Source organism: Crocodylus porosus, unplaced genomic scaffold (assembly GCF_001723895.1).
Source record: "Crocodylus porosus isolate Cpor-Errol unplaced genomic scaffold, CroPor_comp1, whole genome shotgun sequence".
In the NCBI taxonomy this organism is placed as follows: Eukaryota; Metazoa; Chordata; order Crocodylia; family Crocodylidae; genus Crocodylus; species Crocodylus porosus.
The window spans coordinates 36,619,037-36,633,475 of NW_017728886.1; the positions used below are offsets into that span (position 1 = coordinate 36,619,037).

General features: G+C 41.3%; 1 protein-coding gene across 1 annotated transcript in view; it reads left to right on the forward strand.

Moving 5' to 3' along the window:
- The window catches only part of CUBN (cubilin), a 251,865-nt gene that overhangs the window by 219,877 nt on the left and 17,549 nt on the right, over window positions 1–14,439 (forward strand). The window contains exons 58-59 of the mRNA XM_019532506.1: window positions 2,111–2,240; window positions 4,827–5,044. Coding sequence (XP_019388051.1) covers window positions 2,111–2,240; window positions 4,827–5,044 — 348 coding nt within the window. The remainder of the gene's footprint in view (window positions 1–2,110; window positions 2,241–4,826; window positions 5,045–14,439) is intronic.

Genomic DNA, 14,439 nt, shown 5'->3' on the forward strand with positions numbered 1-14,439 from the left:
GAGAACTGAGTTCAGCTGTGCCATGTTATTTTTAATTAAAATGTTGCTCCAGAGAAATGTCACCAGTTTATTTAGCTGAGGAGCAACTGCTATTGCATGCAGGAGACTGGCAAAACTTTGGGCCTGATTCTCAGTTACACTAAGAGCTCCCTCTTCCACACCGGCAGCATAAAATGGGCCCAGTTACACCTACACCTACTCAAAGATTCCTTTGCACTCCCAGACAGTAATGTCATTTGGCCATAGTTTAAATGAGAAACAGATTTTAAATATGCTTTTCATTTCAGTGTATACAATTCCATTTATAAAAAGGAATGTGTATTAAAAAGAGAAATGACAATAGGAATGTTAATATTAAGCCATCAATAAATCTATTTTCAAAATTAATTTACATATTTTCTTGTTTTTGAAAACCCATTTCATTTGCCATCTGTGAAGCAAACACGTGCTCATAGTGCCTCTGGAGTTTCCCTCACTGCTCTCATTTTCAAAATAGCCCTAGCAAAATGCATAAGATCAAGTAGTTCTATATAAAATTAATTGTCCTGATACTGTAGATTAGACAGTATAGCACCGATGGTTATCAATGTGCATTTACTTATGAAAAGGACCTTCATAACTTATTCAAGTTGGCTGCTGCTATCTGACTTGTGACTTCTGACATTTGAGAAGTATAACTACAGCTTTATTGGTTTGTTACTCTATACAAAGCAGATTCTAGCAATTAACATTCCTTTTCCTTCTGGTTGTACTGTTTGCTGGAAAATAATGGAAAAGGCTTCCCTCTGCTAGCTTAGCATGAATACTACTTTTTATCTTCTTAGCTCTTGTTTCTTATTTGTCCACATTCCAGTGTTCGGTGCTCAAAAAGACTCCCAAGCATAGTTGTTGATGCAGAATGAGGCGTTGTACATTCACAAGTGTTTTTTGCAATTTTCTTTGTGAGGATAGTGGCTAAGGCAGTGCCTAGTCCTTAAAACTGGAGAGGCTGTGTGGGGGTTTGGGCTGTTTATCAACAGGATACAAGAAAGCCTGTTGGCAAATTAAGATTGTAAAGGGCATGGCTAACAATTCAGTTTGGAGCCAGGTTTATAATAGCATTTCTTCTCTTGAGCATTAAAGTTGGGAACAAACATTAAGCCATATCCTGACCTAAGCAGTGTCCATGGTGTGAAAACCACAACAGCAAAATGGGACCCTTAATTCTACAGCTGCACACACTTGACTACTTCTGCCCTGATTTAGCCATATTGCATATACACCATCACTCAACTATTCCCTGTCTTCGAAGGCAGAGGTTGTGATTCTATCCACTGCTATATTGTCATATAGGGAATTGATGTCAGAGAGGTAGCTCTAAATCTATTCAGTGCCTTCTTTAAGAAATGGTAGTGGATTCCATGCAGCTGACTGACAGCTGGGAACAGACTGAAAAAACATAGTAGCTTAAAGAATCCTCCCCTCTCCCATAGCCTTCCTACTCCACAACTGACTAATGAACTCCAAGAGGAGTCAGAGGGGCAGAATAATGCTTCAGCTGCAGCAGAGGGGAAAGGAAAGATAGTGTTACAAGCAAAGCAGTTTCAGAAGAGATGGGATCTGAAATTTGGATTGCACATTAGTGGTAAAATTCTCTTTGATTTTAGAGGGGTTAGGGTTTTATCCAATCACCTTATTTAGCCAACTTCTTTACCCACCGAGAAGCTCCATCCTAATCAGAGCAGATTCAGGCCCCTTCCTCAAGACACTACTTGGCATGCAAACACTTCACATGGCTCTATGGTGCCTACTCCCTCCCTTTTAGGGTCCTTAGTGTCAGGATTTAGCCTATATTCTTAAATGCAAAAACATGAAATCATTGAAGTTGGGGAGGGCGGGGTACGTAATGTGAGAGGGAGAAATGTGTTGACCAGAAACTACCCAAACCATGTAAGTTCATTTTACATCACTGGATGGTAGACATCAACATGCCAACACGACCTAGTATTATGAGCTTTAATTGATCAAGAATTTTGCTTTGCCTGTATCTAGAACTGTAAAACTATCCCTATCGATGTATTTTACTCATGTATTCATATCCGGACTATTTATTTTTTGGCTGTCGTTGCAGCTTGTGGTGGCCTCTTCAATGGATCCTTTGGCACAGTCAGGAGCCCTACCCATTCAATTACTGATTACCACAACAATATGAACTGCTCATACCACATCACAGTTGGAAACAACAAAGTAGTGGCCCTCAAGTATGTAATCCAAGTTCACTTTCGCATCAGGGGATAGAAAGGTCTTCGGTTGCGATTTTAAAAAAGGCTTTTGGTAAACCCAAGAAGTCATTAAATCCTTGCCGTTTCCAATGGAGAACTCAAAGCAGAATTAAGGAATGCCAGTTTGAAAACAGAACCCACCCTCATTATCTCCATAGAAACCAAACTTCTTCAAGACTGGTGGAGTCTTACCATCAATTTTTTGTTATTTTTAAGACATCACTTTAATTTTAGCTTACTACTGTGGTTTGCAAAGGAACTAAGTTATCTCCTAAACTGCTTTTTGTCCTCTTGGCTAATCTTTACCACTCCATTGCTTTTAAGTGTTAATAATATTATTAATAGTTAAGAATAAGATAACTAAAAATCCTGTTTGGAAAACTAATGACCTCTTTTCCTTTCAATTCAAATAATAGGCTCTTTCCAGAAATGATATAATTATGTGCACTGTCCCTCCTCAAAAATGGCCATAGATTTTGCTGCTGAAAACTTAGGGCAGTCTTACACGTGTGCTGGAGTTAGGTGGGGAGGGGAAAGGACATGCTCTGAGAGAGAGCCCCTCTAAGAAAGCACCCAAAGAGTCTCGTGTATTAGCATCTCTGAACTTCAGAATGGCATTGGAGAGACTTTACGTGAAGCTCATCAAACAAGCTTTAGTTAAAAAGCCCCCGCCGCCATTTTCAAGTGTGGGGAGGCTGATGCACAAGATGCGGAGGCTGGGTAGAGCGTGCTAGTTACCACGCTCTACCAGACTTGATTAATCAAGCCTCCCAGCTCATGTGCAGGCACCCTTACAGAATAAAAGTTATGGTGTTAATACCTAGCATGAGGTACAGGCAGACTTATGAAAAACTGTTTATGTGGTAGAATACAGTAATTTCCTTCTGTGATAAGGTGACAGGCTCTATGGTTGGGAGAATGTGAGAGATCTTGATTTTAGCAAAGCTTTTGACATTGTCCCCTACAACATTTTTATTAAAAAGCTAAGCAAAAACAGACTAGATTAAATTACTGTAAAATGAATACAAAACTGATTGGATCATCATGCTTAGTGAACAGTCATCAATGGCTCAATGTCTAGTTGGGGGGAGGCATTATGTGGGTTTCACCAGGGGTCTATCCTGGGTCTAGTATTGTTTAACATCTTTGTTAATAATTTTGACAATGAGATTAAGGGTACACTTAGCAATTTTATGGATGACATCAAGTGTGGTGGAATTGCAGACACACTAGTGGACAGAGCTAGCATCCAGAATGACTAGAATAGACTGGAGAAATAATCCATAATTAAACAGATGAAATTCAGCAGGGACAAATACGAAGTCCTGCACTCCAGATGCAATGCATGGACAGATACAGACCAGGGAAGGACTAAATAGGATCCAGTTAGGACTGAGTTAGTACAGAAGAATGACCTCAGAGTTACAATAGACCATAAGTGAACCAACATTGTCCTCCTGTTGCCAAAAAAGCCAATGACATCAAGACATCCTGGGTTGTATTAAGAGAAGCATCTCATATATATCAAAGGAAGTGATTCTTCACTGTTCAATACTGATGACGCCTCACATGGAGTGCTGTGTCCAGATTTGGGCCCCACATTTCAAGAAAAGTGCTGACTTATTGGAAAGAGTTCAGCAGAGAGCAACAAATATGATTAGAGACGTGACTTACGAGGAAAGGCTGAAAGGGCTAGGATTATTTAGTCTGCAGAGGAGCAGACTGAGTGGGGCTTTGATAATACGATTCAAATACCTGGAGGGCAATTATAGAGAAGATGAAGATAGACTATGATCTGTTGCCATAGGGGACAGGACTCGGAGCAGTGGTCTCAAGCTGCAACACAGGATTAGCAGGACCTTTCTGACTATGAGGGTGGTCAAGCATTGGAACAGGCTAGCTAGAAAGAATCCCCATTCTTGAAAATTTTCAAGAGCAGGTTGTATAGACCGTTTAGCTGGGATGGTTTAAATCAGGAATAATCCTGCCTTGAGACAGGCTGAACTAGATGTCCTTATGAGATCTCTTCCAGCCCTGTTTTCCTATGATCTATGAATATATATGCCCATCTAAGGATGTTGTCATGTGCCCATATATGATCATCAACCCAGGTTGTTGCGTGCCGGCCTGGAGTTTGATGCTGCATTGTGTTTATCAAGTATGGGCATTGAAGACAATGATTGATTTGGCTAGTTGCGTAAATGATATCAAACTGACTTTCAAAACTATGCAAGATCTATATTGTTCATAGAAATAAAGAGTACCCATTCCTGGGGTGCTTGCAGCTGGTTACCAAGTTTCACAGACAACTCATGGTATCTTATAAGTGTACTTGGCCACAAGGGAATGCACTTATTAGTTTCTAAAACATTTTTTCCTCTTATCATGAAAGGCAAAGTATCTTCCCTGATTTATTCCCAAGAGGGAAACTTGAACAGTAGCTGCCCACACTATATCTGGCTCTGGTCATTGGTATTAATAGGCATTTTCCCAGGCGCTTAAAAAAATACTATATCTGATTAAAAATGAGACCAGTGCATCCTAATCCCACAATGCATTTTACAGGTTTAATGATTTCCATCTTGAAGCCTCTTCCTCCTGTTACAAAGATTATGTGGCTCTATACGATGGCTTGAACATCTACACTCCAGTCCTTGGCAAATTCTGTGGCTCAGAGCTTCCTCCAACTATTAAGAGCTCCAGCAATAACTTGCTCCTGGTATTTAAGACTGACTTTTTTCAAGTAGCTGGAGGTTGGAAAGCATCTTTCAGAGAGACAATAGGTAAGAATGCTATTCATATTAGTATACCTGCTGATGAACCATCTCCTTTGGTGAACTACTGCTGTAGTCTCTGAGCAACAGGAAAAGTCTCTTACTTGTGCAAGAGGCAGTTTAGTCTAATAGACTAAGCACAAGGTGGAGAACGGGGGATTTGTGCATTCCAGTCTCAGCTCTAATGTGACTCCATGCGTTCTTTAGTTTAACTGTTACCTACCTCAGATAATATATAGAACATAGAAATCCCTTACTTAACTGATGGTTTAAAAGTCTCCAGATCCTCCTACTCTATAAAGATACTGGGATAGCACTGGAGCTCTAATTCTTTTGCCGATAGATTGCCTGTAGATACTATATTTAGTATATTTACTATATTTAGTTATATACCAAGAGGGACAAGTTTAGAGGGTGCAGTTTCACCCACTTCCCTTTGAACCATGCTGCAGAAGCAACTTCCAGGGACTAAAAAAAAGCATTCAAAGCTCGTCTTTGGCACCCTGCGTGTTGGGCAGGGGCTGGGAACTGTCCTGGTCAAAGGCAGAGCCCAGCCTCATTCCCTAATCACATGATCAAGGCATGGGGCTTGGAAAGAGTTGCAGGGATGGGGTAGGTCCCAACTCCCTGCCCCGATCTGCAAGTGGGGCAGCTAGCAGCAAGCTAGCTGCTAGCTGCCCCACCGGTGGATTGAGGCAGGGGTCTGGGACATGCAGCTCTTCCCATGTCCCCTGCCCCTGAATGGGGAGCCAGGGCCAGGAGCTCCCTTCTGCTGGGTTAGGGGGACATTGTCCCCACCCAGGAAGCAGGCAGGCCCCCTAGGGTGTAATGTCCCAGCTCTGGCCAGGAGACAACTGTCTCCTGGCCCAGTGGTCCCTGCCAGCCTCTGGGCTAGCACCAGGGGGAGCCTAGAGCTCCCCCTTGTGGCAGACACCCATTGCAGGGCCCCGGAAAGCGGGAGCAGTTTGCTGCCATTAGCAGGAAATCTGCTTCCACTTCGCTGCATATGTAGATGCTTTCCCGGGAGCATTTACTCACAAGTAAACTGATCTCAGATTAAATGCGTGTCTAGACATGCCCACTGTCAGACTGACACCTGTTGCTACAGGTGTCAGGGGGTTTTCTTCCTCATCTTCCTCAGAAGCATTGGGCATTGGCTGTGGCCACAGCTGAGGATTTTGAGTTGAGTGTGCCAGTGTTCCTGGTACTAAAATTCAGAGGCTCCTGGTTACAGGGTCTTCCCCTTCTGCTCAAGACGGATCACTACAGTTGGGATCAGAAAGGAATATTACCTCATGGTCAAATTCTTTTGACTGGGTGGTGGCAGGAGGTTATTTTCCTCTGTAATGGGGTCATGGCCCGCTTCCCTGGATCATTTGAGTGAGTTTTAACATTTGCAGCAGTGGAACACTGACAGCCCTTGTCCCCCTGCTTTACATGTAGCAGGTATGGTGCTCTTCATGTTTTGAGGCACCAGTATGCTCAAACCTTGTAGTATAACATGGTCGCTTATGTAGTTCAGGAATAGGTTAGACAACCAGTTGCATAGGATGGTCTAGATAGGGATGATTCTGCCCTGAGCAGGTACTGAACCAGATGACTTCATGAAGTCCCTTCCAACCCTATTTTCATATAATCCTGATGTCTGAATTGTTGGAGATGATAAGATGCAAATGATTATCATGTGTATTTCCATGTCTAATTCATTCATGAGTCGCTGGGACAGAAGGAAGCAATTGTCATGTTTACCAAGTATGCACTCAGATATGTCCGAATGAAAGTTCCTTTGGCAGGATAAACATAGTTTTTTGCTGAGTTGTTGAACCCCACCCCAGCAGCCAATAGTTATTTCTCATTCTTTACAGGCTGAGTAAAGTATTTAAAGATAGGAAGTATAACAGAACCACATTCTTTGCCAAACATAATATTCCCACAGAAACTCATGTCCATTATAATTGTTAACTCCTCTTTGCTATAATACAGTGATTGCAGCAGAAAATTTTAAAATCAGCCATGTGAACTGTCTTCTCATATAATCAGTCAAATCTGTTTCTGCCAACATTGGTTCCATATGTTGCTGCCTGTGAAAAGCTATAAGATATCAGTTATGATATAGTCCCACAACCATGAGTCTGTGCTTCCAGGGTGACATCAGCAGGAACTCCAAAAGCTGACAAGTTTTGAAGTTTTTCTTGGACACTGGCAAGTTGTCGGAACTTTCTTTGTAGTTAGCTTTAGATTTACTTGCATGGCTTGCCAAGAGTTCTGTTCAAGGATATGGTGGGAAGATGGCCAACTTCTCAGTGAAATAGCAAAAATGTCTAACAGGCCTAAAAGCAGTAAATTGAAAAAAATAAAGTAAATCTAAAGCAAGTTAGTGTCAGTGACTTCTAGGGAGAAGACAATTTTTGTCTCAGAGTTTGGTCAGGGATGAAATAATTCTCCTTGCTGGTGCTGTATGTGTTGTATGTCTCAATGTACTTGATTTTCTTTATCATCATTTTCTTTCCTTCCCTTCCTGTGGGAAGCAATCCACAAGGAATAAGTTATATGCCCTTTATACAGGATTCTGGGGGCCTCATGCTTACAGAAATCAGTCAAGAAACAGAAAAAAATATTTGTATATAAGGACAAATGAGTCACAATCCTATAAACCTTTACAGCTTGGCTTGGCTGCCTGATCACTCCAGGAAGTTGTATAACACTTCTTTGTAACAGAAGCACAAAGATTCTAGTTAAAATGAAAGAATTGAACCACAAAACCTGGAGAGCTCTTTTGTTTGTTTTTTTAAAAACAAAAATTACTCTTTAGAGTGACTCACTCATCTCTGCTAAAAGAAAAATCCCTTTTGGTTTTGGATTTCTACAAGAGCAAATATATTCAGATGACAATTTAGAACTGTAAATTACTCCAATAAGTAGCATCGTATCTGTCAAGCAACTGCAAGCATTGCTTTCTATTAATCTACAATGAGTACATTATTCTGTCGCTACACTGGAGAACTGGATAATGTAATTATTATGTTCTGTTTAATGTTGTCAGTGACCCTGATTAAGTCTTGGAAAGAAATCAGTAGAAACAGAAAACTCATTGGCAGAAAAATAAACTTCGCTATTTTCTTTTTCATAAGATCTAGCTAGTTTCCTTACTGATCAGGATTTTGACTTTTATTGCCAAAAGTAGAGTTTATCTATAGTTAATCTTTTATGACTTACATTAAAAAGTGATTGTTTCCTAACTAAAATAGTGAGAGGAGGATTGGCAAGTGTGTGTAACTGACAAAAACTTTGTAGGTTGCATGATAAATAGGCACAGAGGAGTTATGGCTTGCTATTTGAAGTAAAGGATGACACCATTTTTTAATTAAAGCAGTTCATTTGTATCACTAATCCTGTGCTAGTTCAAGAGCAGAATTCTGTCCACCAGGCATGAAAAAAACAATATTAATTCATTATTATTAGTTTGGCAGGATAACAATCGTTAGCCTCTATCTTAAATGTTACTCTTTTTAGAGATACGCTACTTATGCATTTGACATTACATTATCAAGTAAACACTTCATAAGCTACAGTCTTTGTCACAAATACTTTTGTGATCTGAAACCTTTGGACTTGTGTGAAGCATGGCATCTGTTACAGTCTTGTGAGATTGTGCCCAAATTTTGGTGTACATTCCACACGTCTTTGCTACAGTTCTTATGTTACTAAAGGTTACATCAAACCAAACCCCCTGAGTTAGAACATAACTAAAAGATTGTTTTCAGGATACTAACTTTGATGCAGGTCTGAATTTCACAGCTGAGTTCCTATTTATATAATGGGTCAAAGTGTGGCCTCTAGGTCAAATATACATGAACTTTGCAGATAGTTCAAAATGTGGATTCACGAGTGCTGCTTTTCAGTATCATCTCTGCTGCAATGCAGTGGTTAAATCCATAACCATGAATGGAGAAGCCAAGTTTGTAGAGACTGTCCTAAATGCCAGACTTGTGGGAAGGAACATTTCAGTTGCCTTAATTAATGTCTTTTTCCCTTTCTGCCTTAGTTTTTGATCTGTAAAATGAGGATGATGTCTTACGTAATAGAATGAATGCAAGTCTCTTTAGTGCTGGGGGAGAAAAATCAGTAAGAGGCTGGGGAGGTAAATCAATTTTGGTGAGAAGACAAGCTTCTGTAGAGGAAGAAATATGAAGATTTAATTTTACCTACCAAGAAGTGGACCCTTGCAAAGTTGTGTCTTGCCCTCTTGAGAGAGGAGCTTGGTTCCTTAATCACCTATTGCACAGTTCTCAACTCTGTCCATACTAGGACTCTGTTTCTGCCATAGAACACTGCTCAGAACTTCCTTTGCATCTAGTAGGGAGTCCCAACCTACCATATAGGTAGGGTGGGGCAAATCTGACTCCTGACACCTATTTACGATCTCTCTGAGAGTCGTGACATACAGGACAATAAATCATGTATTTTTTTTCATCTTTAAAGTGCAAGTGATCTATGTCAGGGTACATAGCAGGAACACCTCATACATGGCAGGGGGTCGGACTAGATGATCTGTCTAGGTCCCTTCTGACTCATTGATTCTCTGATTTCTGTTCAACGGCTTTTTCTTGTTCTTTATCCTCTTTTACATACCCTTCTTGTCTCAGTTCTGACAATTCAAGTCATATTCTAAATGATCTAAGGAAACATTCAAGCTGTTTTCAGAAATGCATGTCATTTTCTGAACAGCTATGTATTACAGCAACATTAACACCACAGGCATAGTACTTCCCAGGGTGGAATGGATATGCCAGGCAATGTTCATATCAAGAAGCTGTAGAGATTTTCCCCTTCCTTGCACGACTAGGCTGAATTCCACCACTGCTCTCCTGAAGTTGGGGGTAGGAGTTGATGAAAAGAAGGGTCAGAAAAGAACCTACCAGTGCTCTATAACCCTCAAATCATGGCTGGCTACAGGACATGGTCAGGACCTTGCCTTACCTTCATTTTGCAGGTCTTAGGGGAAATAGATGCCACCCCTTTCTAAAAGACCATTATGGTCTGCTACATTAAGGCACCAGGGCAGAATTCTGTTTCCCACTGTATACCTAAATGGCCATTTTCCATCCACAGATTGCAATTCTATTACTCCTGTACTATGGACACTTAAGACATGTAAGACATGCTCAGCACACACAACTGGTAGATGAAGCATGGGGGGGGCACATGTCTCCCCTGAGATTGGCCCCCAACTTGGCACTGCTCAGGACGGGGCAGTTCTTTTGCTGTGTGGGCCAGTGGCATGTTGCAGTGGGGGCGGGGAAAGGGATGGGGGCACTAAGCCATGGCACAGAAGTATAGGAATGGATATGGGGCTTTTGGCCCACCCCCAAATTGTGCCCCTTCAGGAGGCACCAGTCACCCCTGATGCTCAGTATGGAGATTGAGCATGCTCAGTAGGACAAGAACCTATGAGCTGATGACTAAAGGGTGAGTTTCCTCCTTACTGAGTGAGTGCCCTCACCACTCAGTTGAAGCTAAACATGGGAGCACTTCCCCTCCTCTTCCCCCAGAACCAGATTCCAGTTAGTCATGGTTTTTGGTCAAGCTACGTTTTTATGTCTTATGTACACTTGGGTATCTACATTGAGCATAACGAGGCACGTACGTGGCCAGTGCATAGCCTACTGAGCATGCTCAGTCTTCGTGCCTAGGCTTACATGTCCACCTAATACAGGGATAATATAATTGTAACCAGTGCATAAGTACCAAAAATGCCATTTACACAGTTGGAAACTGCCATTTAAGTGTATGAGTAATAGAATGTATGTGCAAAAGGTAATTTAGGTAAAGAGTAATCCAGTTATAAAGGATAATTTTACTTCTAACAGGAAACACAAAATGCAGAAGCAAGGCACTTGCTAGAAAGTTTATTATTAGGGAGACTTCCATTCGCTGAGTGAAAAATTGTTTTAAAAATGGCCCGGAAGAATTTTGGCCAAACTTTTTTTTCTCTCATTTTTTATTTTGTTATTACAGAACTTTGAAAAATGCAGCTTTAATGCGATGCCATCAACCTTTTCACATATGTGTGCATAGCTTTGGCTACTTCTGGACCTGGTGTTCAAGATCTTGAGCATCTCCCATTCCTGTCAATTTAATTTGGAATTTTAAATGCTTGGCACCTCTGACAATCAGGCTTCATAACTGCATGGGCAATATATAGGGCAATATATTCCTGCTGTACTGTAGAAACAAGTACAGTAATCTCTGTGTACACCATTTCTTATTGCAGACACTACTAATGGTATTTAATGGCACTGATTTATGAAAAATTATTTTAGTAACAGCTTCCCAGTGACTTGGCTGATTTACACTGACAACAGTAGTTATGTCCTGTCAGTTGGGGAAATGTGCAGACACTAGCAAAGCTGACTCTCAGAGTTATGGTGGGATTTTTAAAGGGAGACTATTTTCTCTCTTAAATGAATAAATCACATAACCTTGTGTCTTTGACCATGGAATGCAAGCCGGCTTGCTGAAGTCAGCCTGCCTTCTCATAGTTCCAGTACATCTGCAGAGCTTGGCATGAATTTCACTGACTTCTAGTAGACTTCTATCATATAGTATTCAAGATGGACACACAATGTACTTCAATAAGAGAAAGAGCAGAGATTTGAGCTGAGCAGCTTAATTATATGAATGACATATATAAAATATTACTATATTACATTTCGTTGAGGTTTTGGTCAGCCAGCCTTTGTAAAAGCTGTCATTTTCTGTGTTACATTCAAATTAACCCCCAAATCAAAATGGAACTCAGGGGAAAACAGTCAAAACCACACAAAATTTCCAATCAAACCAGTTATAAATCTGCCCAAGCAAATTTGAGTGTGTCATACAATGTGTATTTGCATCAGCAGGAACAACAATGTACACAGTATACCCAAACCAAATTGCTGGCCATTGTGCAGTATCTCAGAGAATATATTTGCCACACAGTGGCAGTGCTGCTGATGGAGATGTCACCTTATTTTTTTGCTACAAAACAGAAGTCTTTTTTGCAGTAGTATATCTAGGGGCAGGCAAGAAAGGTAGGAGAGGCTCCACAATCACTTCCATAGAGAAACTCAGCTCACCTGGCTCACTGCAACATCAGTCATATTTTATACCAAAGGCATACTTACAAACAGTTCATAATATTTTAATACGTTATTAAGATATGTTTAATAAATGGTTGTTAAGAGAATAGAAAAGCCTTATTTAAACCCACAGCATCTGGAGAAAGAAACTTACCTGCCTTACTGAATCCGGTAATGATGGGAGATGGAGAGCACTACAAGAGCTGTGCTTTATTTGCAGCTGTTCAGTCCAGACTGGACTGCCCCGCAGCTGTGTGAGTATTTCTGGCATCTTGCTGAGAGCGAGAGATGGGCATGACCTGCTCCATGGGGGAGCAGCAGTGCGAGAACTCTGAGACACTGGAGGAGAAGACCTGCAGAAGGGAAAGCCAGCTTGCTCCCTACCGGGAAGCTTGGAGGAGCCTCAGTAAGCCAGGAAAACACTGGCTTCAAACCCATGGTGGAGAAGTAGCAGGAGGTGGCTGGAAACCATGCCAGAGAACAAGGCGGCCACAAGAGAAGTGGCCACACTCCAATTAAGGCCCTGTTTCTTTTTCTTTTCTTTATGGCTGGCTTTGCCGGTGGGGAATGTTTGGGTTGAGCCCTGATATTGGGGCTGAAGATGGGAGAAGCAAGCACCAAGCCAGGTTAAAGGGAAAGGCACAGGCTAAACTGTGCTCCTGTACCTGGGTCCGCTTGATTGCTCACAGCTGAGAAAGACCCACAGCCTAGGTGGTGATCTGACCCTCCAGGGGATGCTGGGATGCTGCTGCAGAGAGGTGAACCCAGCCAATGTCATTAGCAGTCAGTTCTTTTTTTTTCCTTTTTTTTTTGACAAAGAAGATGGGCCCTGCAGGAAGAGAGGAGAACCTCTATGGGCCTCTAGAATCTAACATACAATGTGGGAGGACTCCACTGGCAAGCTGCAAGGCCAAGAAGGCTGAGAGACTCAACTAAGTTCCAAGTTGCCTATTTTGTGTTGCTTTTTATTTCTTCTTACATACCTGATGCCCTGATAGGGGACTGGTAAGTCCAAAGTGGCCGTCATACATTAGAGGCAGGCTCACAACCACCACAAATCTACAACATTATAGAAAAGGAAGACATCACTTGGCAAAACTCAAGTATGAGATCAATGCTTTAATATATGGATGGCACGTGGACAGGGTGTAGGGGAGGTAGGTGCCCCAAAGAAGAGCTAAGCCCAGTGCATCCAAGTCAACCCTGCAGTGGAACTGAACATCCTCCAATAAAATATCTTCCAACATCAAGTCATGGCAGGAAAGAATCGGGTAACGCTGTGGCATGGCTAGATCATGTGAACTTATGTCCCCATGTCCCAGTCTGGTTGGGCACAGGGCTGCCGGGCCCTGTGGCCCTCTCCTGTACTACACTGTACTAATCAGCTACCTGTTACCAGAGTGTCATGCAATCCAACAGGTCAATAACTTGCCTATAACTGGCTAATAAATGTCGTAACTCTTTTCCTTAGTTAGGATGATCTTTACTGTATAGAACACTAACTGCCTGTCTTCAACCACCTTATACTATAGGAGTGGAGAAACTTTCTAACCGTTCTGGCTACAAACCAAAATCTTGACACAGGCAAGAATCACAGGACACACAGCTTTCAAGAGATGCATGCCCCTGACTCAATTATCTTAATGCAGTGTGCCATCTCAAGTAATAGTTGTTGACATGACTTTGTAGAATAAGCAATAAGTAAGAACTGAAGAAAATCAGAATAGAAAATAATAAACAGAGAGAGAGAGAGATTATTTCTATAAAACTACTTCTCTCTTCAGGAGCCTCATTTAACTTTCTCAGGAGCTGCAGTTTGACCACCCTGATATAATACTGCTTTATAATTAATTAACTCTTTCTATACTGCTTAGCAGTGTTTTGTAATTGCAGTATGTGTCAAGAAATAAATACTGCTAAGCATGCATTGGGTAGACAGCTTAGCTTTATTAGTTGCTTGTACTGTTAAAATATATTTTTAAATACCCCTGCAACATACAGAGTTGGCTGTTAGCTCAGCAGTATATATCCCTCTATGAAATGTCTGTCATCTAGGATCCAATCTATTTCTTCTCACAAAACAAACAAAAGTGCACTGCCTCTTTAATGGATTAATGCTGAGCAGATTAAAACATTCTGAAAAAGAAATTATTGGCTACTCAATAAGGACGGCTGATAAATCCCTCATGGTCATATGTCGTCTGTCATCAATAACAAGCTTGTAATAGTAAGATGGACATAGAAGAGGGAAAGGGTACAGAATAGAGAGAATTCAGACTCAGA